The 25,896-nt window shown below is 35.6% G+C and overlaps 1 protein-coding gene across 1 annotated transcript; it reads right to left on the bottom strand.

The window, feature by feature from the left end:
- Window positions 1-499: 499 nt before the first annotated feature.
- LOC134805963 (uncharacterized) lies at window positions 500-25,896 on the bottom strand. Its single transcript, XM_063779141.1, has 2 exons — window positions 24,199-25,896; window positions 500-592 (listed from the first exon to the last, which is right to left on the bottom strand). Exons 1-2 carry the CDS (start codon window positions 25,894-25,896, stop codon window positions 500-502), a joined length of 1,791 nt encoding a protein of 596 aa, XP_063635211.1.

Here is a 25,896-nt window from a genome sequence, read left to right as displayed (position 1 = left end):
ATGCAGAAATTTCACAAAATGCCTTTTCTGCTCCAAACGTCATTCTGTATTGATGTGCCCTGACATTAAAACGTCAAGTAAAAATGAAATTGATAAAACCTCAGATATTGAAACGTCAAACTTAAATAATAATGTAACTCAATATAAGGCTAGTACTATACTGTTGCAAACGTTTATGGCGAATATTATAAGCGATAAGAAATGTATACCGGTACGATGCTTTACTGATTCGGGAGCACAGAAGACTTATTTACGTCGCGATATAATAGAAAGTTTAAATTTGAAGCCTGTTGGCAAAGAAATCGTGTCGAATTGTCTTCTTGGCGGGATCGAAATTAAAAAGGAACTGTTTCATACCTACGAGTTCACTGTAGCAAGCTTGGATAAGAAGTTTCAATGTACAATGACCGCGCGTGACAAGTCTAAGCTCTGCGGGTACGTTCCTCGTTTAAATGTAGATCATGAGATGTTCAAAGAGTTGCAGAAACATAATATCACCCTAAGCGACGTCGGTGATGCGGCCGCGCCTGACATTGGGCTGTTGATCGGCGCAGATCACGCAGGCGTGTTGCTCACGAAGAGTTTCGTGGAACTGAACAATAACCTCGTGGCAATAAAGAACAAATTTGGATGGACGCTTCAAGGACCTATCATGAATGTATGTAGTGTCCTAATGAACGTAGTATTGGAAAATGAATGTAAGTTGAAAGTTGATGACAGAGAAGTCAACATAAAAACTAAGAAAGTTGTGCTCGCTAACAATACTGCAGATTATAGTAGGTTTGTGAGTACACTTATTAAATACATTATAGACCTAACCGGTCCTCTTTTCCTGCGGTCCGGAGGGATGATATGGATAATTTTATACACGTGTGTCGTGCACCTGACCAAACTGACCATATCGCTGACGACCAAAGCTTTTCTTATGGACGTACGAAGAGTTTTCACAAGACGTGGAAGAGTTGGCGCAAATTACACGGATAACAGCACTAACTTCCGCGGAAATGAAACTGGTTCAGAAACGAGTACATGGGGATGCTCATCCAGAAGGGCAAGGAGACGGACTCGCATTTAAGGGTAGGTGATATAGTTTATTAGACACAGATTATTAAGTGGTCTTTAGGGATGATTGTGTACGAGTGGGTAAGGTGCGCACAGCATATGGACAATTAACACGAGCCGTTCATCGCCTGTACCCGCTTGAAACACAGGACTCTACCGAGATCTAGAGAAGAGTTTTGGGCCTCTTGCCCACAAGGTGGGAGGATGTTGCGAACTCCTTTGTAATCAAAGTCAGATATTTTAAATTTGTATTTTTTTATGATTCTTGACAATATGTCACTCTAAAATAAATGGCTAACCGTTTCGTGCATATTTTCTTTCGGGCTATATTTTCTCTTATTTCCTACAAGGGCTATTATTCGTAAAAAAATTGGAGGTGTGTCTGTTTAATAAGTTATAAAAAAAATATTTAAAAATATTGACACATGTATTTTTTTCTTTTTTTGTATGAAGTGTTAACTTGTTTATAATGACATATTGTAGGTCTTGATTAAGTGTACCATACGTGTAAAGCACGAAAAAATTCGTTCCATGGAAACGAAAATATTCATGAATACATTTTTATTTTATTTTATTTTTTTCTTCAAAAATAAGAATAGGTGAAAGCTGAAATTTAGTATAGACCTTACTAATAATGTAGCACATCATCACAAAAAAAATCAGGCTGAAAAGCTATTAAGCCACAAGATGGTCCCTCTTCCTGCCACGGCCTATTACAAACATTCAAGAGCGGATATCTCGAAAACTATACAAGATATTAGTGTCCGACCGAAGGTTCGGTTTCGGTTTCGGTTTCGGCCAGTTTCGGCCAAAAAATCATGTTTCGGCTGTAGTTTCGGTTTCGGCCAAAAAACGGCCGAACCTTTCGGCCGGGCCGAAACTTACGAAATGGTACTTCGTACTATGAAACTAAACTATGTGACAAAGACCAAAAGTTGGGGATGGGGAATAAGTAGGACAACAATATTAATATGTACCTACATATACTGATTCATGTATAGGTACAGAAATTAATTGGTTTATTATAAAATACAATTCCACTAATGAGGGCGCCACTAGACGGTCGACGCAGTCTTAAGAGGCTGTTAATACCTATAACGCGCACACTGTCTAATTCTAATTGTATCGGAGTAAACGAGATAGCACTGTCGTATGTTACTGGGCCTGGGCAAAGGAATAATAAGAAAACTCATCATCTTCCTCGCGTAATCCCGGAATTTTTGCCACCGCTCATGGGAGCCTGGGGTCCAATTGACAACTAATCCAAAGAATTGGCGTAGGCACTAGTTTTTACGAAAGCGACTGCCATCAGACTGACCTTCGAACCCAGAGACTAAACTAGGCCTTATCGGGACTAGTGCGGCTTCCTCACGATGTTTTTCCTTCACCGAAAAGCAAATAGTAAATATCAAATGATATTTCGTATATAAGTTCCGAAAAACTCATTGGTACGAGCCGGGATTTGTACCTGCGAACTTCGGATTGAAAGTCGCAAGATCTTACCGCTAGGCCACCAGCGCTCAAGGAAATATCTAACTTTTTAATACAATGGACATTGGTTGGACACGGCTTTGACTTCGCATGAAAGTTCGCCTCACTGGGGCACTTCGGACGTTTAGGCCCAGGTGAAGATCGGTACCCGGCCTTGCGATATTGTCAACAAAAAATTCGCGCTCGCTGCGCTCGCGTTTTTGGTTGACCCTGTATCTACATGTTAGCTTGATTGACTGGTGAATGAATAGAGTTAGACCAAGAAAGTTCTACAATTATTTTGATAGCATACGCATACGCAGTGCAACTAGTGCAAATGTTATTTATACGTCATAATTTCACAGAAGTTTTGACGTTTAAAATAACACATGCACTGCGTGTGTTATCAAAATCGTTGCAGAATTATCTTGGTCTAACTCTAGTAATTTTCTTAAAAAACTGCTTAAGTAACATCAATTTCAAGGACATTGGGTGTTGACAGCCCCATAATATGTGTGTAAAAGCGGTTTTATGACATTTTTTCAACGATTTTAACAAGTCTACAAAAGGTTCGGTTTCGGTTTCGGTTTCGGCCGAAACTAGAGCCAAAGCCGAACATTCGGTTTCGGTTTCGGTTTCGGCAAAAAAACATGTTTCGGTCGGACACTACAAGATATCGAGAAACTTGATGAGTAAAACTTGTAGCAAATTTAATAAGCTTTAATTTTGTAGAAAATATCATGTCGCTAGGACGCATAGTTTCCGAGATATAAGTAAAAAACCGAAAAACGGGACCTTCAAACCCCTCCCTCCCCCCCAGCACCAGGGCTAAGGGCGGGGACTTTTGATATGTTCACCTCCTAACTACTCCAAACAAAGTTACGGAGTCAAAAATTGTGTTCCTAGCATTTCCCTCTACAACCTTTTTTGGGCATTCATTTCCTGACCTAATTAGCCAGGTTAGGATAACAAGAGGACCCTTGTACTCCAATAGGCCAAGGTTTTACTGCGGATCTAATCCGGGGCATTTTTCCAGTAATTATTAAAAATATTTAAAATCATTACTTTTCCTACCATACATTCTACTACACCTTAAATTTCATTTTTATATACTACAAGTGCTTATATTTTTTTAAGTCACATAATCACAGTGTTTTGTAGTCACAAGGTCAATAAAAAAAATTTTTTTTTTTGGGTCGGTAATACATTTTATATGCGTACTTACATATTTTATCACCGACTCATAGGAATCGGTAAAAGCAACCATAAGAAGGTATTACCGATCATCGATATTACTATACTTAATTTTGTGTTAGTTATATTATTTTGTAATTATAAATACACGCGTGTACTATGAAAACTAGGTAACGATATGTCATACTTATATAGATAAATACATCCATTTATACAAGTTTATTTATATAACTCACGATCAAATAACCGTCATAAACACATCCTTCACATTCTAGTTGGTTAGCAGGCCATTTTAAGACGGTGTTGTTATTATCTTATGAAAGTATTGTAATAATAATTTTTTGCAGGAATATGGAACCACATAAGCGGCGTAAACTTTACACTGAAACACAACTTGCCGAAGCAATCAAGGCAGTTAATGAAGGTACGAGTGTATGTGAAGCATTAAAAAAGTTTAATATTCCAAAAACTACATTAAGAGACAAACGAGATGGGAAGTATAAGAATGAGATTTGTGGAATTCAGCCGGTTCTCAATTTGAGTGAAGAAAAACAGCTCGTAGATTGGATTCACTATCTTGGCAAACTGGGATTTCCAGTCACAAAAGAACAATTATTAGAAGCAGTGGCTAAACTAGTCAAGAATTTAAATCGACCCAACCCTTTTAAAAACGGTGTGCCTGGCAGATACTGGTTTGAAATTTTTTATAAAAAGACATCCCACGGTATCAAAACGCGTTGCACAAAATCTTCCTACAAGCCGAAATCAAGTCACAGAAGTGGCTATACGTGCATGGTTTGATAGAATGAGTCATTATTTTATGATGAATAACCTGCTTCATGTTTTCGAAGACCCGAGACGAGTGTTCAACTGTGACGAAACTGCTTTCTTTTTGTGTCCAAAAGAGAAAGAAGTTTTGGTTAGCAGAGGTAGCAAACAAGTATATAATCGTGTCGCAAATGACGAAAAGAGTACTTGACTGTACTTGTGAACGTTTCAGCTGACGGAAATCTAGCACCTCCAATGATACTCTTTCCGTACAAGCGTTTACCAACAACTCTTGCGCCTACATTACCTCGTGGATGGGGACTTGGTCACACGGAATCGGGTTGGTTGAACTAGGGCTTGCAATTCGAATATTCGAATATTCGAATTTGTCGAATATTCGGCCTGTTTTGATATTCGAATATTCGGCCGCTCAGGTTTCGAATATTCGAATATTTTTTATTACTATAAAAAATCTATTTAATCCGCTGCAGTTACAGTTTCTGTGTGTTTTCCGGGTATTTACAGTGAATGAGTAATGGTAGGTACCCAAATACGAAGGAAATAATATTTTTACTGTATTCCTCTCGATAGACTTCGTGAATACAGTGAAACCTAACTCAATTTGAAAGAAAACGAAATCAAAAAGTATGTTATTTTTACGGTGCATAAGTTTTAAGTTAAAGGGTCATTCTGTTTATTAAGAATAAACCTTGCCCGCACTTATCGCAATTCTGAAATTTGATCATACCAAATCTGCCCAAGTGCCCAACTATTACGGTGCATAAGTTTTAAGTTAAAGGGTCATTCTGTTTATTAAGACTAAACCTTGCCCGCACTTATCGCAATTCTCAAATTTGATCATACCAAACCTGCCCAAGTGCCCAACTAGGTAATCTAACTATGCACCTTTAGCTGACAAATAATCCAGTAGTCAACTAACTTTTTCCCTTAAATATTCCAATATTATATAATTAAGCTGACCATTAATTAAGGCCTCTGAGTGACTACAAGTTAATTTAAATCAGAAAATAATTACCTACTAAAAAAAAATTCTTACATACCTAGGTTTGGTTTAGATGATTAAAGTTATATTATTGCACTCAACGGCGCATTTATAATAAAAGTTTTATCTAGAAATATTGAATACGTCTTATTTTGGCGTTTTACTTGTTTTTATAAATGTGGGCATCTCATTGTAGGATGATAAAATCTAGTCAATTAAGTGGATTTCTGCAAAATATCATTAGTTTTAGCAATATGTGAAATAAGCTTTTGAATAAAACGATAATAAACCGATTTCTCGTTCTTTTTCTTATTTTTTATAATATTCGAATAATTATTCGAATATTCGAATATGTCGTCAGAAAAAGTCGAATATTCGAATACCTGAAAGTTTCGAATATTTGCAAGCCCTAGGTTGAACACAGAAGCATTTTATGAATACGTTACTAACTGCTTCTATCCTTGGCTCGTGAAAAATGAAATACCGTTTCCAGTAGTACTGTTTTTGGATGGTCATACGTCTTACATATCACTTCCACTGTCAATTTTCTGTAAAGAAAAAGCGATCATCCTGGTAGCTTTACTGCCCAATACTACACATATCCTACAGCCGCTTGATGTAGCAGTTTTCAGGTCAGTCAAAGGTACATGGAGGACTGTTGTCCACGATTTCAGAATAAAAAATAGCTATGCTAAGCTCAAACGCGCTGATTTTGCGCCAGCAGTAAAAAAATGCTTTGACCAGTGTCTTAAGCCTGAAACAATACAAAGTGGGTTTAGATCTTGTGGATTGTATCCATTTGATCCGTCTAAAGTGAACTACAGTAAACTATTGGCAAGTGTAAAACATACTGAAGACATGAATCAAACAAGTAATCCATCAAGAAAGTCTGATGCAAATGAAGAAAAAATTAAATGTGATTTCGAGGCTACATTTTCACCTGTAACGCTACAAACATTCAAGAATTCAGGAGACCAATGGACGGGAGATCCAACTTATGAAAAGTTATTCCAATATTGGAAAAAAAAATCCCGGAAATGCGATCAATGCAGACAATGGACATGTTTTGCAGCTAGGCGAAACAACACTAAATAACAATTTTGTGGAAGAAACGCGAGACATATCTGAGGCAGTTTTAAATTTGGATATAGTGTCTGGTAATGATCTAATACTTCCAATGGAGCAAGTTTTAGAAGGAATGGGGAAAGAGGCCTCTAACTTATCTTTGCTTATTGAAAAACCTCTTCCCACGCCATCGTCTGATGCTAAATTGTTAACTGTACAAAAACTGGACAACATACCGCTACCATCTAACAACGAGTTAACTACATCCTTGTCCACTTCAATTCCTGCACCTGAAAATTATATTTTAATTGTAATAACCACGAAACCTCTACAAGGACTTCAGAAATATACACCATCACCCAAAAATGCATCATATAAAGAAGCCGCAGCAAATACAAGTGCCATAAGTGGTAACTCTGCAATTCCAACACCGTTTAAGAATTTTGCAACGCCCTTTAAAAAATCCCTTTATTTTCCAAAAAATAATAACGACACTAAAAAGAAACCAGTAAATAAAAAGCTTACGCCAACAGTAGCTATAGCCGATGAATTTATGGAATATCAAAGGAGGATAATAAAAGAGAAAGAAGAAAAAGAAAACAAAAAACAAAAAAGAAAACAGGAAATTATGGAAAAAAAGCAACAAAAAGAACAATTGATGAAAACAAAAAAGTCAGAAGGCTTATCTAAGAAAACAACAGCTTCGGAGAAGAAAAAGGCTATTAAAAACCGGCTGCGGCCAACAAAGAAGACTCTCCTATAGCAGGACCTAGTAAATATAAATCAGATGACGATTTAGATTTTCATTTGCGTTCAAAAGAAGCAACAAAGCGTGGCGTAATATTTGAAGAGTTAGAAAACGAATTTAAAAACGGGCACCAATATTCTAATAGTACTTTAATAAACGATAGAGATTCTTTTGAACCAGAAACCACCGCATGTGAGGCAGGTTCAGACTCTGCAAGAGAGATAGTTAAACGTCGAATCTTTTATAGCAGTGAGTCTGAAGATGAATGTATTTTTTAAGTAACTTTAGTTTTTAGATTCGATTAGATTCGATATCAATTTGATATATTTTTTGAGATCATAATAAATTCATGTTGATTATTTCTTAAAAGTAAAATTATTTAGCAAAGAAGTGCTACTATTTTTGTTTTTTTAAATAAAAAATAGAACAATATATAGAAGCAAATATTTGCATTTTTATTTTGCTTCACCACACCAGCCTACACCAGCAACCACATGCGTCTCACTGCTGGGCACATACCTTCTCTTATACACGATCGGAATTAGCAGCTTTAAAATCGTTAATAACTTCACAGCCATTTTTATTATTATTTATTTATTCCTTAAATTAACATTTATAGTCAAGCTACACATGTTAAAAGGAGTGACATTATATAAACATGGAGAGTAACATTTTACTTAAGTGCTAACTATACATTGATTGAGCTCGGCGTCGTTATTGACTCTAGGTATCGGCTACTAACTGACAAAAAACTAGGTTTCGTGCATTGGAATATGTCAAGTTCGCTGTCGCTGTCCAATATATCGTTCAGGAAAGACAATGCGCGGTGCAGCGGTGAGTGGGATAATGCCCGGGTCCGCGCCGCCGGGACTACAAACAGCGCGCGGCGACGAGGGCGCAGCTGAATACTGCTGTGGACAGGTACTCGAAACGGGACAAGTGCTAGCAACTGAGGGTTATGTATTTGGCCACGGATTAGGAGATAAAAATATCTTACGAGTGCCACATTTCTTCTGGCCTCGAGGGTGGTGTAGTTAACCATTCCGAGAATATACAGACTAGGGTACATGTATGGATAGTAACCATAAAGTTTACTATATAGATGACGGATGAACGATTTCTGGACCCTCTCCAACATAAGTGTGTAGTGTTGTTCATGGGGACTCCAAATTATCGCATTCGTCTCAAGTCGGCTTCAAAATTACTTAATGGCGGCCTATAGACACAGACAAAAATAAATTGCTCTAATTCTACTGCACTTAGTTCTATAGTCCGTTCAACAGACATGGATACAATGTCTTTACGTTCCTTAAATTTTAACTGACTATTTAATATAATTAATGACCCACCATGTATGGCACTAAGTCTGGTGAACGAATTTCCCGCCTGGTGATTATTAAATTGGGGCATTAATTCATTATTATTTAACCAATGTTCAGTAATACATAAAATATCAATATTAAAATCATTCAAAAAAAGTTCAATCTGTAAATTTTTTCCTCTAATACATTGAATATTTTGATGCACCAGGTGGATATACTTTCCATTATTGCAGTATTTTTCATTATATTTATTTAAAACTAAATTGCCAGAGACAGAATCTTTTGTCTTAACAGCTAGTTTAAATCTATTAAATCATTGGTTATGACTGGAACCAATTCCAAGTTCATACTGGGCTGCTCAATAGAAGCAGAATTGTCTGCCAAATTCTTGGCAGAAATGTCAAGTAAATAGGATAGCGATAAAGCTATTTGTCTTTTGTAATAATTTGAAAGGCAACACTTGCCTTTAGTCAAAAACACCATAGGCATATGGTATTTACTAACAAAATTGTTAGTGTCAATTATGCTAAACTTACTACTATATGTACAAACATTATATAGAGATATATTTAACTTATGTCTAGTGGTATTTTCTGCCTCTGACATTTGCTCACAATAGGGGAATGTGAAAAAAATAATTTCATGCACTGCAAGCGAGTTAAACTGTTCAAAGTATTTAATTATAGTACATTTCGATGCTAGTGCGGAAGGTATGTCATTACTTCACGAGTACCGAGATATCTTGCCACGAGCCGCAGGCGAGTGGGAAGACTCGGGACGAGTGAAGAATGACATTTCCGCACGTGTATCGAACGACGTTTTTTAATACAGTTGCGAAAAAATAAGTAAAACATTGTTAATCGTACACTAAACAAAAGTGGTAACAGTGACAGCTCGCTTAGACGTCGTCTTTAAGTATATTATATCTATGGGCGTTTGGCAGCTATTCCGTTCCATTCAGACACCTTAAGCCCCTGCTACACGGCAGCCGACAAGCCTACTAACCGTCTGACCTTGGTCTGTCCTTGGTGTGTGGGTCCGTTTGAGTTGTCTGGCTAGACGGTGGCAAACCACAGTGTGTTCAGAACTCGCGGACGGACAACACGTATTGCAAGCGCACATAATGGCCCCTAACCTTTCAGAAAGTTGGCGTGGCATTAGTACCTACTCAGTGGCGTATGGCCCTAAGGGCGGCGTATGCCACCCCTGGCGGATTGCATTTTGTTTTTCTTCCTTCACTTCTGGGGCAGCAAAACTTATTGGTCGCGGCGCCAAATTTCATAACCTACCTACTCATACTAGTGCAATGACAAAAAAATAAGTTTATGGCAAAAAAACAATTTTTGGTACAAGCTTTTATCGCTGACTGTACTTTTCTTTCCAGAGGCAACTAATACTCGTCGAGACAATTCTAAAAACCCCAAACACAATTAGGTCGCGTTGTTCTATCACAGGGTTCCTATGGCCACCTCCTGTCTCCATCATCAGATCAGCTCTATGGTACCATAATAATGCATTGTCACCCGACTTATATATGTATGCAAATTTTCAGCTCCATCGGAAACTAGAAAGTGGGTCTAATTTAACTTGCAAGATTTGACCCGTACAAACATATTTACTTACTTACGATTAGGTATATTGCAAGTTAATAAAAAGTTTGTAAAAAAAGAAAAGGGTATATGAATGAAACGCTGGCTCAAAAAACGGCATTTGTTGAGTCATTTCAACTTAATGAATTCGCTGGACTACGCTACGGGGACATATATAACTTTCTGTGAATGAAGAGGAAAGTATTTGATAAATTATTAGAAATGCTACTGAGTACCCATGGCATGTCTATTAACCACACGAGCGCACACGGCGCGTCCTCCAAGCGAAATGGCCTAGTGCGGTCGGCGTCGGGCGGCTACACGGTTCCGGGGTGACAGAGGGACAGTGGAGTAAACTGAAATAAAGGTTCCGTCACACCGGCGCGATTTCAGAGCCGGGCCTGAGCGTTTTATATGAAAAAGCGGCGCGCCCCGCTCACGCGCCGCACGCGAAACGCGCCTGTGTGACGGAGCCTGAAATGTCAAACCGGGCAAGTGCTCGCGCACGAAGGGTTCCATACTTTTTAGTATTTGTTGTTATAGCGGTAACAGAAATACATCATCTGTGAAAATTTCAACTGCCTAGGCCTATCACGGTTCATGAGATACAGCCTGGTGACAGACAGACAGACAGACAGACAGACGGACAATGAAGTAAAACTGAAATAAATGTCATATACCTACTAAGAAAAACCGGCCAAGTGCGAGTCGGAATCGCTAATAGGTTCCCGTTTTTTAGTTACCCTTCAGGTACGGAACCCTAGTATGAGTGTAATAGATTTGTAACCGGTCACCCTTGGAGAAGCAGAGGTCTAGTCTAAACCCCCACTTACCATCGGCATTAACAGCCTTGTATTCTTGTTTGCCACCAACATGTCATATTAAAACATATTAATAAAAATTTACTCGGTCAACAATGTGAGTCCCTTGGAGAAGCAGAGGTCTAATCTAAACTCCCACTTACCATCGGCATTAACAGCCTTGTAGGTATTCTTGTTTGCCACCAACATGTCATATTAAAACATATTAATAAAAATTTACTCGGTCAACAATGTGAGTCCCTTGGAGAATCAGAGGTCTAGTCTAAACTCCCACTTACCATCGGCATTAACAGCCTTGTATGAGTTGTATGCTTGTTTGCCACCAACATGCCATGTTAAAACATATTAATAAAAATTTACTTGGTCAGCAATGTGAGTCCCTTGGAGAAGCAGAGGTCTAGTCTAAACTCCCACTTACCATCGGCATTAACAGCCTTGTATGCTTGTTTGCCACCAACATGTCATATTAAAACATTAATAAAAATTTACTCGGTCAGCAATGTGAGTCCCTTGGAGAAGCAGAGGTCTAGTCTAAACTCCCACTTACCATTGGCATTAACAGCCTTGTATGCTTGTTTGCCACCAACATGTCATATTAAAACATATTAATAAAAATTTACTCGGTCAGCAATGTGAGTCCCTTGGAGAATCAGAGGTCTAGTCTAAACTCCCACTTACCATCGGCATTAACAGCCTTGTATGAGTTGTATGCTTGTTTGCCACCAACATGTCATATTAAAACATTAATAAAAATTTACTCGGTCAGCAATGTGAGTCCCTTGGAGAAGCAGAGGTCTAGTCTAAACTCCCACTTACCATCGGCATTAACAGCCTTGTATGCTTGTTTGCCACCAACATGTCATATTAAAACATTAATAAAAATTTACTCGGTCAGCAATGTGAGTCCCTTGGAGAAGCAGAGGTCTAGTCTAAACTCCCACTTACCATTGGCATTAACAGCCTTGTATGCTTGTTTGCCACCAACATGTCATATTAAAACATATTAATAAAAATTTACTCGGTCAGCAATGTGAGTCCCTTGGAGAAGCAGAGGTCTAGTCTAAACTCCCACTTACCATCGGCATTAACACCCTTGTATGCTTGTTTGCCACCAACATGTCATATTAAAACATATTAATAAAAATTTACTCATTTCATCAGTCATATCCAGCCTAGCATTGCATTGGCCCCGCTTAAATATTTCTTTAATTTGTTTTTAGTATTTGTTGTTATAGCGGCAACAGAAATACATCATTTGTGAAAATTGAAACTGTCTAGTTAATCTAGTTATCACGGTTCATGAGATCTTGAGATACAGCCTGGTGACAGACAGACGGACAGCAGAGTCTTAATATTTAATAGGGTCCCGTTTTTACCCTATGGGTATGCAACCCTAAAAAGTGACCAAGGCCTCCAGTGCCCTAGGCTGGAATCAAAGCAGCGTCCTCTGCTATTGCAGCAGGTGCTTGTGCCATTCTGCCACCGGGCCACCCACGGCGGCATAGGTCGAATTTTTCCAAGGATACTTATGCACTACTTACTGAAGGTTTATGGAGCCTCGCCATCCCTAAGCCTAAATTAAATATTTTCTGAAAATAATTTGTTTTGATCTAATAACATATTGGAGTCCTCGTAATAGGGGTCCCGTTTTTACCCTTTGGCTACAGAACCCTAAAAATCAACCTTGTTTTGGTACTATGTACTATGCTTCACTATGACTCTGAAATTTTAGCAGGAATTAATATTTTTTTTGTTGTCACCTGTCAAATTAGAATAGAATAGAATAGAATAGCCTTTATTGACCAAAAAATTAAATTTCAGCACATTTTACATTTAAATAAATTCACATTTCATTTATATCAATTAGTTTCAATATTTTTTCCTTAGTAACTTTATTAAATAATTTTTATGTCATTGCTTTTTAATAATTATTTCAGTCTGCCTTCTTGGCATAGGCCTCCCCCAGCTCTCTCCACAGCTCTCTATCCCTTGCCGTCCCTATCCAATTAGGTCCCGCATGCTTCTTTATGTCATCCGACCACCTCATTATTGGTCTCCCTTCTCTCCTTTTTCCATCTCTAGGATACCATTCCGCTTCCTCTCTATCCCACTTATCTTTACCTTCCCTTGCCATATGTCCAGCCCAACCTGTTGCAGTCAAAAGTGTGAACTGGCCAAAGAACTTTTAACCGACAAAAACAGGCAAAACTGCTTTGACTGAGCATGTTGGTCAAAAGTAGTTTTACCTGAAAATCATACCTATTTCTGGCAGCAGTTTCGTTTTTAGGGCGTTGCAAAAAAAAAATAACCCTAACCTACCTATCTCTGGGAACAGTTTCGTTTTTTGGGCGTAGCAAAAAAATAACCCTAACCTACCTATCTCTGCGAGTACTTTTGACTGATAGTAACAGTCACAACACAATTACTATTAACCAATGATTTTCAGGTATAACTACTTTTGACCAACATGCTCAGTCAAAAGCAGTTTTGCCTGTTTTTGTCGGTTAAAAGTTCTTTTGACCAGTTCACACTTTTGACTTCGACATATATACTATCTATATATCTTATTATATTTAATCTTATATTCAACTTACATTGACTCCGGAGATAACTTATTAGCTTTATGCAGTTGACTTTCCAATTCACCGATACACCTCAAATTTGATTCATAGTCTAAAGCACAGTTATTAAATATGTCCACAATACACTGTAGCTTTTTGCACTGTTTCGCACTGGCAATGTACTTAATTAGAGTGTGTTACAGTCAGCTGGCACTTAACTCAAAGTTTCTTTGAACAACGTCATTTTCATCTCGCTCACTTATTAGTTTATCACAGCTGCTTCAAGGTTGCTTTCACTTGCATTTCCAGGTAGCTAGTAGTGCCTTGACATGTAAGAATATTTGGAATCATTCTGAAATATTAAAATACAACTGAGAGACCGATGTTTATACTAAACACAATACACCCATGGAACGCTTTGAAGTTCAAATCTCGTTACGTTACGATGGCGTTTGCACTTTGCACTATGTTCGGTGACTATTTTTTATTGTTAACACACACAATACACTATTTAACAGGTTTTTATCACGTCTGGAGTACAGGATAAAGTATTTTCGAATAACAGCCGTCGTTGACGTCTAGGCAGTGTTGCTATCGTCTTAAAAGCCGTAACAGACTATCGCACGTTCTGGCTTAAAAACAAATTTATGTAATAATTATACCGGTATACATATCCATATAAAACGAAACTTAATGCAAATAATAACCATTATACATACCGGAAAGTCATCAAATAAACAGTAATATTCGTCTTGCTTTTTATTAAAAAAAAAAAAAACGACCAACCTAACTTGTAAGCATGTTTGCAGTTTCTAAACGCAACGCATAGCTGTCAAATGTCAACCAACAAATTGAGCCTTTAGTATTGTTTGTCGAAATTTTTTCACTTTTAAATGCAAAATACGCGACAATACGAATTTTGCGGATATATGTTCTCGATTCAAAAGTGTTATTTTTTTACGCTCTTTTGTTTGAGCATAATTTAATTTGTTTCTACCGTCAAAGCCGCTCGCGTTTATATATAAAGATACATATCCATATAAAACGAAACTTAATGCAAATAATAACCATTATACATACTGGAAAGTCATCAAATAAACAGTAATATTCGTCTTGCTTTTTATTAAAAAAAAAAAAACGACCAACCTAACTTGTAAGCATGTTTGCAGTTTCTAAACGCAACGCATAGCTGTCAAATGTCAACCAACAAATTGAGCCTTTAGTATTGTTTGTCGAAATTTTTTCACTTTTAAATGCAAAATACGCGACAATACGAATTTTGCGGATATATGTTCTCGATTCAAAAGTGTTATTTTTTTACGCTCTTTTGTTTGAGCATAATTTAATTTGTTTCTACCGTCAAAGCCGCTCGCGTTTATATATAAAGATATCTTCTTGGACATCTTTTCTGGAAAATAAATTGCAAATTATTTAATATTTCAAAATTATATTATTGTAATCTTTTTGTAAAATACCTTCTTGTGTATTTCTGCACCAGTTTGTTGTTTCTAATACCTATTTATCGACTCATTCCTGTAACATATTAATAGGATTAAGGTGTATAATTAAACATTATAAGTGCAGGTGTGGGATTTCCTTTCTGGCCGATGGCTCGGCTTGCAGGTAGATGTGAAATGGTGAAATTTTCTGAAAATAAAACAAAGCATATGAGTAATTTTATACAATGTCGACTGATTATTTTAGTTCTACCTATTTACCGTCGGTAGTAAATAGGAAGTTAACGGGCAGCAACCGCGGGAAGGAAATAATCAGACTTGTCTCAGAGTTCTTAGCAACTGCGCGCTCCCTCTGAAACCATTAACCTAAGAGAATAAGAGCCAGTGCAACTCGCGACCGGTCGCAAAATTTTTATTGATCTGGCCCTATTTCCGCCCAACTAACTACGTGTGGATCGCAAGTGTCACTGTACAGTGTATCTGTAAGTAATAATATATACATTATATACAATAAAAATGTCATGCCTAAGTATATGTTTGTAAATGTAATGTTGTAATGAGACAGAGAAAGTATTGCGTGAGTATACGTAAAATTATCAAAGTTGATCAATTGCTATGTGAAAAGAATACACAAAACGAGTTTATGAAACTATACAGTTTAAAATATATCAATAAATCGGAACGTTACAAGTCAAGAGTCAATTAAACAGGATTTGACGATTGGATCTAATCAGATTTGTATTGTTATTGTTAAATATTATTCAGCATTGAAACAGTAAAGTCGGTCGCTATATGAATTGAAATGAAAACGGCAATCACCTTCCTAAGGGAAAACACAGCAATGGCTGCATTATTTCTTAGGATGGCGGATGATCGTGTCTAGTGCATTAATCGAGCCATGTATCGAGGACCGTGCACTCGTGTGGCTCCCGGCGAGGGAACGAAAAGACAGTACTGAGTGTGACTGCGACCGACGTACTGCGACTGGTGACTTTGGTCGAGAGACTCGCGTGGGTGACTGATGACGCGGTGTTCAACGCACAGGTCGACAGAGCGGTGCGAGTGAATCGTCTCGACCGCTGCTCGGTCCCTCTTCGAACCAGTATCCAGAGGTTCCTGTGTGCAGTGAAAGGTTGAGTTTGTTATCTACACCCGATACCCACCCTCTCACCCACTGTCGTTGATTGCTTCCATTGACACTGTTGAATACAAAGAATTTGTAGCGAATTGTGAATTGACTGTTACAAATCCCCTCCCCACCCCCTTCCCCTCCCCCGATTGAAGTACCTTCGGCCTAAATTGTTTATTCAGCTATTTTTGTTCTTTCAATTTTACTCCGAAATTTATACATAGGTACATATATGGTATGAAAGTCGTTTTTAAAAATACATGAGTATTGTGTTCATCGCATTTTAGTGTTATTTTTTTACCGATGTAGGTTACAACTTGAAGCATTTTGAGCTACAAGCGAATATGAATTATCTACACAAATATGATATTTTGTAATCCATAAATAATTAAAAAAAAACCAGCTAAATGTTCTATCTATACAATATTATATACAAAAATGTTACTTCGTCTTAAATAATAGTCGATCTACCTATACCAGAATATAAAAATATATAACATTGATAAATATTCAACCCTTAAATTCATACCATTAAATAAAGTTTTTTTTTTTTCCAACCTACTAACAAAAACATGGAAAAAACAGTTCTTAATACCTACTTGATCAAATATTGGTTAATTATGACAACTCGATTAAGTACATTGGATAATGAATGTGTCATGATACATGTAAACAAATATTTATAAATAAATATATGTATTAGTAATTCCACTGTAACTTATATATCACAATTTTATACACTTATTCTTATTGATGTAAATCGGCAATCAACATAAATTGATCATAATAAACTGAGACAATTTTTTTTTATACCTACATGGAAGTTTTGTTACTTTTTGGCAAAGTCTACTCATTTTCGTGTTATTTTTTAAAATAGTTTCTATAAGGTACATGTGACTGTTTTATACTGACATTATGAGTAAAGATTTTGTCTATAGTTCTATATACAAACGTCTAAAATCGCCATGTAAAATTTAAAAAGTATAAACTATTTCAAATATTTACTAATAGGCGCTGGTATTTAAAACTCTTTAGCAGTCTACTAATTCTCGTGTTATTTTTTAAAATGGTTTCTATACGGTACATGTGATTGTTATATAATGAGTATAGATTTTGCCTATAGTTCTATATACAAACGTCTAAAATCGCGATGTAAAATCTAAAAAGTATAAACTATTTCAAATATTTACTAAAAGGCGCTGGTATTTAAAACTTTTTAGCAGTCTACTAATTTTCGTGTTATTTTTTAAAATGGTTTCTATACGGTACATGTGATTGTTTTATAATGAGTATAGATTTTGCCTATAGTTCTATATACAAACGTCTAAAATCGCGATGTAAAATGTAAAAAGTATAGACTATTTCAAATATTTACTAAAAGGCGCTGGTATTTAAAACTTTTTAGCAGGCTACTAATTCTCGTGTTATTTTATAAAATGGTTTCTATACGGTACATGTGATTGTTTTATAATGAGTATAGATTTTGCCTATAGTTCTATATACAAACGTCTAAAATCGCGATGTAAAATTTTAAAAGTATAAACCATTTCAAATATTTACTAATAGACGTTGGTATTTAAAACTTTTTAGCAGTCTACTAATTCTCGTGTTATTTTTTAAAATGGTTTATATACGGTACATGTGATTGTTTTATAATGAGTATAGATTTTGCCTATAGTTCTATATACAAACGTCTAAAATCGCGATGTAAAATCTAAAAAGTATAAACTATTTCAAATATTTACTAATAGGCGCTGGTATTTAAAACTTTTTAGCAGTCTACTAATTCTCGTGTTATTTTTTAAAATGGTTTCTATACGGTACATGTGATTGTTTTATAATGAGTATAGATTTTGCCTATAGTTCTATATACAAACGTCTAAAATCGCGATGTAAAATCTAAAAAGTATAAACTATTTCAAATATTTACTAATTGGCGTTGGTATTTAAAACTTTTTAGCAGTCTACTAATTCTCGTGTTATTTTTTAAAATGGTTTCTATACGGTACATGTGATTGTTTTATAATGAGTATAGATTTTGCCTATAGTTCTATATACAAACGTCTAAAATCGCGATGTAAAATCTAAAAAGTATAAACTATTTCAAATATTTACTAATTGGCGTTGGTATTTAAAACTTTTTAGCAGGCTACTAATTCTCGTGTTATTTTATAAAATGGTTTCTATACGGTACATGTGATTGTTTTATAATGAGTATAGATTTTGCCTATAGTTCTATATACGAACGTCTAAAATCGCGATGTAAAATCTAAAAAGTATAAAACTATTTCAAATATTTACTAATTGGCGTTGGTATTTAAAACTTTTTAGCAGTCTACTAATTCTCGTGTTATTTTTTAAAATGGTTTCTATACGGTACATGTGATTGTTTTATAATGAGTATAGATTTTGCCTATAGTTCTATATACAAACGTCTAAAATCGCGATGTAAAATCTAAAAAGTATAAACTATTTCAAATATTTACTAATTGGCGTTGGTATTTAAAACTTTTTAGCAGTCTACTAATTCTCGTGTTATTTTTTAAAATGGTTTCTATACGGTACATGTGATTGTTTTATAATGAGTATAGATTTTGCCTATAGTTCTATATACAAACGTCTAAAATCGCGATGTAAAATCTAAAAAGTATAAACTATTTCAAATATTTACTAATTGGCGTTGGTATTTAAAACTTTTTAGCAGTCTACTAATTCTCGTGTTATTTTTTAAAATGGTTTCTATACGGTACATGTGATTGTTTTATAATGAGTATAGATTTTGCCTATAGTTCTATATACAAACGTCTAAAATCGCGATGTAAAATCTAAAAAGTATAAACTATTTCAAATATTTACTAATTGGCGTTGGTATTTAAAACTTTTTAGCAGTCTACTAATTCTCGTGTTATTTTTTAAAATGGTTTCTATACGGTACATGTGATTGTTTTATAATGAGTATAGATTTTGCCTATAGTTCTATATACAAACGTCTAAAATCGCGATGTAAAATCTAAAAAGTATAAACTATTTCAAATATTTACTAATTGGCGTTGGTATTTAAAACTTTTTAGCAGGCTACTAATTCTCGTGTTATTTTTTAAAATGGTTTCTATACGGTACATGTGATTGTTTTATAATGAGTATAGATTTTGCCTATAGTTCTATATACAAACGTCTAAAATCGCGATGTAAAATCTAAAAAGTATAAAACTATTTCAAATATTTACTAATTGGCGTTGGTATTTAAAACTTTTTGGCAGTCTACTAATTCTCGTGTTATTTTTTAAAATGGTTTCTATACGGTACATGTGATTGTTTTATAATGAGTATAGATTTTGCCTATAGTTCTATATACAAACGTCTAAAATCGCGATGTAAAATCTAAAAAGTATAAACTATTTCAAATATTTACTAATTGGCGTTGGTATTTAAAACTTTTTAGCAGTCTACTAATTCTCGTGTTATTTTTTAAAATGGTTTCTATACGGTACATGTGATTGTTTTATAATGAGTATAGATTTTGCCTATAGTTCTATATACAAACGTCTAAAATCGCGATGTAAAATCTAAAAAGTATAAACTATTTCAAATATTTACTAATTGGCGTTGGTATTTAAAACTTTTTAGCAGTCTACTAATTCTCGTGTTATTTTTTAAAATGGTTTCTATACGGTACATGTGATTGTTTTATAATGAGTATAGATTTTGCCTATAGTTCTATATACAAACGTCTAAAATCGCGATGTAAAATCTAAAAAGTATAAACTATTTCAAATATTTACTAATTGGCGTTGGTATTTAAAACTTTTTAGCAGTCTACTAATTCTCGTGTTATTTTTTAAAATGGTTTCTATACGGTACATGTGATTATTTTATAATGAGTATAGATTTTGCCTATAGTTCTATATACAAACGTCTAAAATCGCGATGTAAAATCTAAAAAGTATAAACTATTTCAAATATTTACTAATTGGCGTTGGTATTTAAAACTTTTTAGCAGTCTACTAATTCTCGTGTTATTTTTTAAAATGGTTTCTACACGGTACATGTGATTATTTTATAATGAGTATAGATTTTGCCTATAGTTCTATATACAAACGTCTAAAATCGCGATATAAAATTTTAAAAGTACATATAAACTATTTCAAATATTTACTAATAGGCGCTGGTATTTAAAACTTTTTGGCAAAGTCTATTATATTAATGTTATTTTCAATATTTGAAACAAAACTTCCATGTAGGTACAAACATTCTGACTATGTTTATTATGGTCAAGTTATGTTGACTGTCGATTTACATCAATAAGTATAAGTGTATAAAATTGTGATATAAAAGTTACAATGGAGTTACTAATACATATATTTATTTATAAACATTTGTTTACATGTATCATGACACATTCATTATCCAATATACTGAATCGAGTTGTCATAATTAACTAATAGGTACTTGATCAAGTAAGTATTAAGAACTGTTTTTTCCATGTTTTCTGTTAGTAGTTTTGAAACAAAAAAAAAACTCTTTTTTAATGGTATGAATTTAAGGATTGAATGTTTATCAATATGATATATCTTTATTTCTTGGTATATGTAGATTGACTATTATTTAAGAAGAAGTAACATCTTTGTATATAATACTGTATAAATCAAACATTTCACTGTTTTCTTTTTAATATTTATGGATTAAAAAATATCATATTTGTGTAGATAATTCTTATTCGCTTGTAGCTTAAAATGCTACAAGTTGTAACCTACATCGGTATTTTTTTAAAGAATGCGTATCATGTTAATTTGACATGTCATTTTATATCGTTATGTGTAATGATACTGTATTATCATTGGACAAATAATATTCATTTAGGGATTTTTACTTAATTAGGACTACTATTTAGCCATGAACAAAGTCAAGAAGTATAATATACATATAATAATTATTTTTAAAAGAAATTACACGTATGCAACAAATCATAGGTATACGAATTCATTAAAAACATTACTTAATGTGATAACCCTATAAATTTCGATAAATTTATTTGATATTGATATAATTATCAATCCAGTTATTGTATTATATGTGTATAACTTTTCATTATACAATATTTTATTTAAACGGTGTACCAACGATGAGTCAATCGAGTTACACACAAGTCGACTAATTAATATTAAGTACTTATATGAAGCAAGTAAGTTTTGATGAGTTTAAGTCACATGTAATATTTTGTATTGTCATTTGTTTCGTTATTATTACGTCTTGTGTGTAGTGTGTACGTATTAAAGTAATATTATTATGTATTGTTAACGTTTCAATGAAAAATCAATGTTACCTTACTAAATTAGGAAAAAAAACTCAAATTATGTCAAGTCACAAGATTACGTTTATATTGATTTATAATTAATAATGTAATTTCCACAGTACGTAGTAATTTTTTTACGTAGTAAGTAGGTATATATTTTTTTTTCCTTTTTTTTGTTTTTGTATTTTTTTTTTCTTATCCTTTTTTATTTTTTTTTTATATATATATATATATATATATATTATAATTTTTTGTATTTTTTTTTTACTATTAGGGAAATACATTTACAAAAGGTGTTAAAACAATAAATAGTTAATAACAATGATCATGATGAATTATGACTGTATTATTAAAAAATGCCATTTACATCTGACTCTTTTATGATCTTCTCTTCGTCTTCAGTCTTCAAATTTTGTCTCTAATAGTAGTGGAAGTTATAATAATGAGAAATGTGTGTCCTTATAGAATCTTCATCAATTTACAGAGTCTCTTGAGCAGTATTCCTTTTTGTTGATGTACACAGTATCTATTTTTGTTAAAGAATAAGTTATATGTGCACGCACGCACGATGATCAAGTTCATGTTGGTTATATAACGTTGACCACTCGAAACCAGTGTCCTTAATGACGTATGATGTGAAGCATTTATTTTCGTGTAAGTAAAGCACTGAGCAGTGGTTTTGGCGGTTAGTTGGCTTACACAGTCACGAGAAACGTTATCGCCTTACCTGACACTGTTTCTATAGTCTGTATAAGACTTGGTCAATTATGATGAAAGCACTGAGTTTGTTTTGCACATTTATAATTCCCTAAGTGCATGACGGTTGCTGCTTTCATTTTCTGAACTTCTGTGTTTTAAAATTGATCTGTGTTAATATAAGTTCAAAACGGCTGCTGCTAGTATTCATGTGGGACATTCCATAGGATCACGTGTGTTACTTGTTAGTTACCATCAGCGTCAGTTCTCCTCCACAGGTGTCGCATTTTGTCGCAATGATTAATTTTTGATGTATAGTCGAAGAATGGGTTTCACTGATGAAAATGGCAAATTGTACTTATTATTATAAGTATTATAACATACACAAGACAAACTATGTGCAAAAGGCAAATCTTGACATTTAATTTGAGGTTTAATAAAATTAAATGATTTTTTTAGGTAACGTTAGATTTTTCAATTAATTTGTTTGTGTAAAATGTAATCCATCATTTGTTTGAATTGTGTTGCAAAATTTGATATCGCAAATTATTACATGTGAAAATGATATTTATTTTAATTTGGGTTTTAGTAAATCGTGGTATAAATTATTGATCCTTATTAAAAAAAAGTTGCCAGTTTTTTGTATAGAAATATTTAAAATCGGGAAATAAAATATAGAATGGAACAGTTTTAAATGATTAAGTACTAATAAACATTTTTATACAAGATCTGACGCAAAATTATATTGACTAAATATACGATTATATGTAGCTCAAGTGACTCATATACATATGAATACGAAGATGATAGTATCATTACTTACAAAGATATAAAATGATATTTCAAATTAAAATGGAATTCATTTTTAAGAAAAAGGTTAGTGTAAATTGCATGTTACCCGTCGCGCCGCCGGTCCCGTGCATCCAGTTCGCAGCCTTAACACAGTCAATTCACAATTCGCTACAGATTCATTGTTTACAACAGTGTCAATGGAAACTATCAACGACAGTAGGTGTACCACCCTAGAGCAATGAAAACGGATCACTTTGTATGAAAATTTCCACACAAAATGATCCATTTTCATTGCTCACGAGTGTAGATAACAAACTCACCTTTCGCTGTACACGGAAACCTCTGTTACTGGCTCGAAGAGGGGCCGAATAGCAGTCGAGTCGGTTCGCTCGCGCCGCCCTGTCGATTTGTGCGTCAAACACTGCACCACGAGCCACCCTCGCGAGTCTTTCGGCCGAAATCATCAGCCGCGGTACGTCGGCCGCAATCACATTCAGTACTGCCATTTCGCTCCTGTTGCCGTAAGCGCACTCGAGTGCACCTCCCTCGATCCATTGCTCGATTTTTACACTTGACAGATTGCCATATCCTTTTCAATCCATATAGCGGTATGACTTGACCGAGTCAATGATGATTAATATAAAACGAATACTATATCTGCAGATCACAACCTGCAGATCACTGAATAATTAACATCGAGTCAAGTAAGGTTAAATTTAATGTTATATTACCGCCATATGGATCCATAAAAACATTTTATGATTATTATTACACAGCAAGTCGACAACCGATAATTATTACAGACTCACAACAATAATTTTCTCTGTCTCACGACGCATGTTATAAGAGTTTAATTTGTTAATAAAAAAATGCGCAGCAATAGCCATGTCCTCCATGATTTTCAGTTAAAATTGAATATAATTTACAGTTAATATTTACACTAACACACTAATTTAGACGATGGCGAACAGTTACGATGCTTGTTTGAAGGAGGCACATTTCAACTTCATGCTGTTTATAACAATTGCGGGTATACGATGTTATTTGCCATAAATCTGTTATTTGACACCCTAACGACGGAAGTTAAAATTTTAATGTCATCTCGGTTTTGAACGCGGCCTAGAGCTACGTATAGCTGACCGTGACTAAAGACATCGGATCTCAAGTCAACACCTACGCGATTGATGGTCTGGCCCTGTGATTTGTGAATCGACATTGCGTAACACACCTGTAACGGAAACTGAGTTCTCATCATCTCGATCGGGCTCCGGCGATCGATCGGGGCTTTGAACTGAATACGCGGAATCAAGTAGTCCTGGTGTTGATTTGGTTTGCGGACTGTGATGAGGCGAGGTGATGTTACCGCCACTACGATGACTTTGGTCCCGTTGACCAAGCCATCCGCGAAACTAAGATTGCGAGTGATCATGCAAACGGAACCGACTTTTAACACTAAATCGTACTCTGGAACACCATTAGGTTGAATCCTACACAATGCCTCCGGACCGAAAAATAACTCATCGGGGCCTTCACTGACGACCTTGTCAACGCCGAAGAAATGCATTGGCTCATTCGGTAACCGACCCATCACACGTTCATTGATCTCTTTCACGCCAGCGTTATGGGTGCAAAGGATCGCTCTGCCTGCACACAAGTCAGGCTCGTTTAAATCGTCAATTGGGAACACGAAATCTATAAGTTCTCCCAAAGTCGTTACGTGTGAAATGACGGAAAGGTCTATTAAATTTTGGACGCCACGTCCTACTGTAACTCTTTCCGTCGGCAGCTGATTTGATCCCAGTTTAAATAGAAAATCGGCAAATTCGGGATCGCTCGTCTGACGCTGGGATGCCGTCAGAGTGAATGTTTTTAATTGTTCCCAAAGCGGTGATGACTTTACTGAACTGTTGATTACATCTGAATTTGATCTAGCATTAGGTACCACCGGTGGAATCTGACGGAAATCACCGGCGAATATTATTACTTTGCCGCCAAAAATTTTCTCCGAGTCCATGAGATCTCGAAGAGATCTGTCCAACATGTGAATTAAATATTTGTGTGCCATAGGGGCCTCATCGTAGATGATGACGTCAGATTTCCGAATGAGTTCCCCGCGTTGAGATCTTTTAGTGACGCTCCAATGTCCCAAATCGTCCACCAATTCGATGGGCAATTTGAACATGCTATGTGCCGTCATGCCGCTGGGGTAGTTTTGGGCAGCGATGCCCGAGCTAGCCGTGCATAAAACGACACCGTTTAAATCACCGCGCACGTGTGAAGTTATTAAATTTAATAGCAACGTTTTCCCGGTACCCGCCGGACCATCAACAAAGATCGCGTTGTCACTATTTTCGCGGTGTTCGGTATTTGTGACGAGCTCGTGTACGTAATCGTACACGGCTCGCTGACCAACTGATAGTTTCGGCAGCCATACCTCTACGAATCCAACCAATTCGGCTCGATCGTATTCGGTATACTCTCGACCCAACTCTGTGGTGTCGTCGATCGCTTCCGGTAATCCCATATCACACAAGCGGCTGCCGTGCTTGCGCAATAATCTCCCGATGAGTACGAGACTTTTCTCGTGGGCCCTATCAATTTGATCGCTAGGAAATCGTCTAATGAAATCCTCGCTCAGTTGGTCCTTGAATTGATCCCATAATGACGCGACTGGGATCCCGTTTACAGCTAACATTACAAAAAAGTGGCGTAAACGCGGCGCGGTCATGAAAGTTTGTGCCTCCTGCATCGATCTGCGGTACTCTGAATCGTCATCAGCCAAACCAACCGCTCGGGCAGCTTCTTGGAATGTGGAGCATCCGGCGCCCCCAAGTCTGATGAGGTCATCAAAACTACGACACGGATACACGGCCAAAAGTACGCGCAGATAAAACTGTTCGCCGCGATTCGGAGCGACCCAAAACAT

Source organism: Cydia splendana, unplaced genomic scaffold (assembly GCF_910591565.1).
Source record: "Cydia splendana unplaced genomic scaffold, ilCydSple1.2 scaffold_94_ctg1, whole genome shotgun sequence".
Lineage (NCBI taxonomy): Eukaryota > Metazoa > Arthropoda > Insecta > Lepidoptera > Tortricidae > Cydia > Cydia splendana.
Note: the sequence above shows the minus strand (reverse complement) of the source record. Positions and strands in the feature narration are given on the sequence as shown.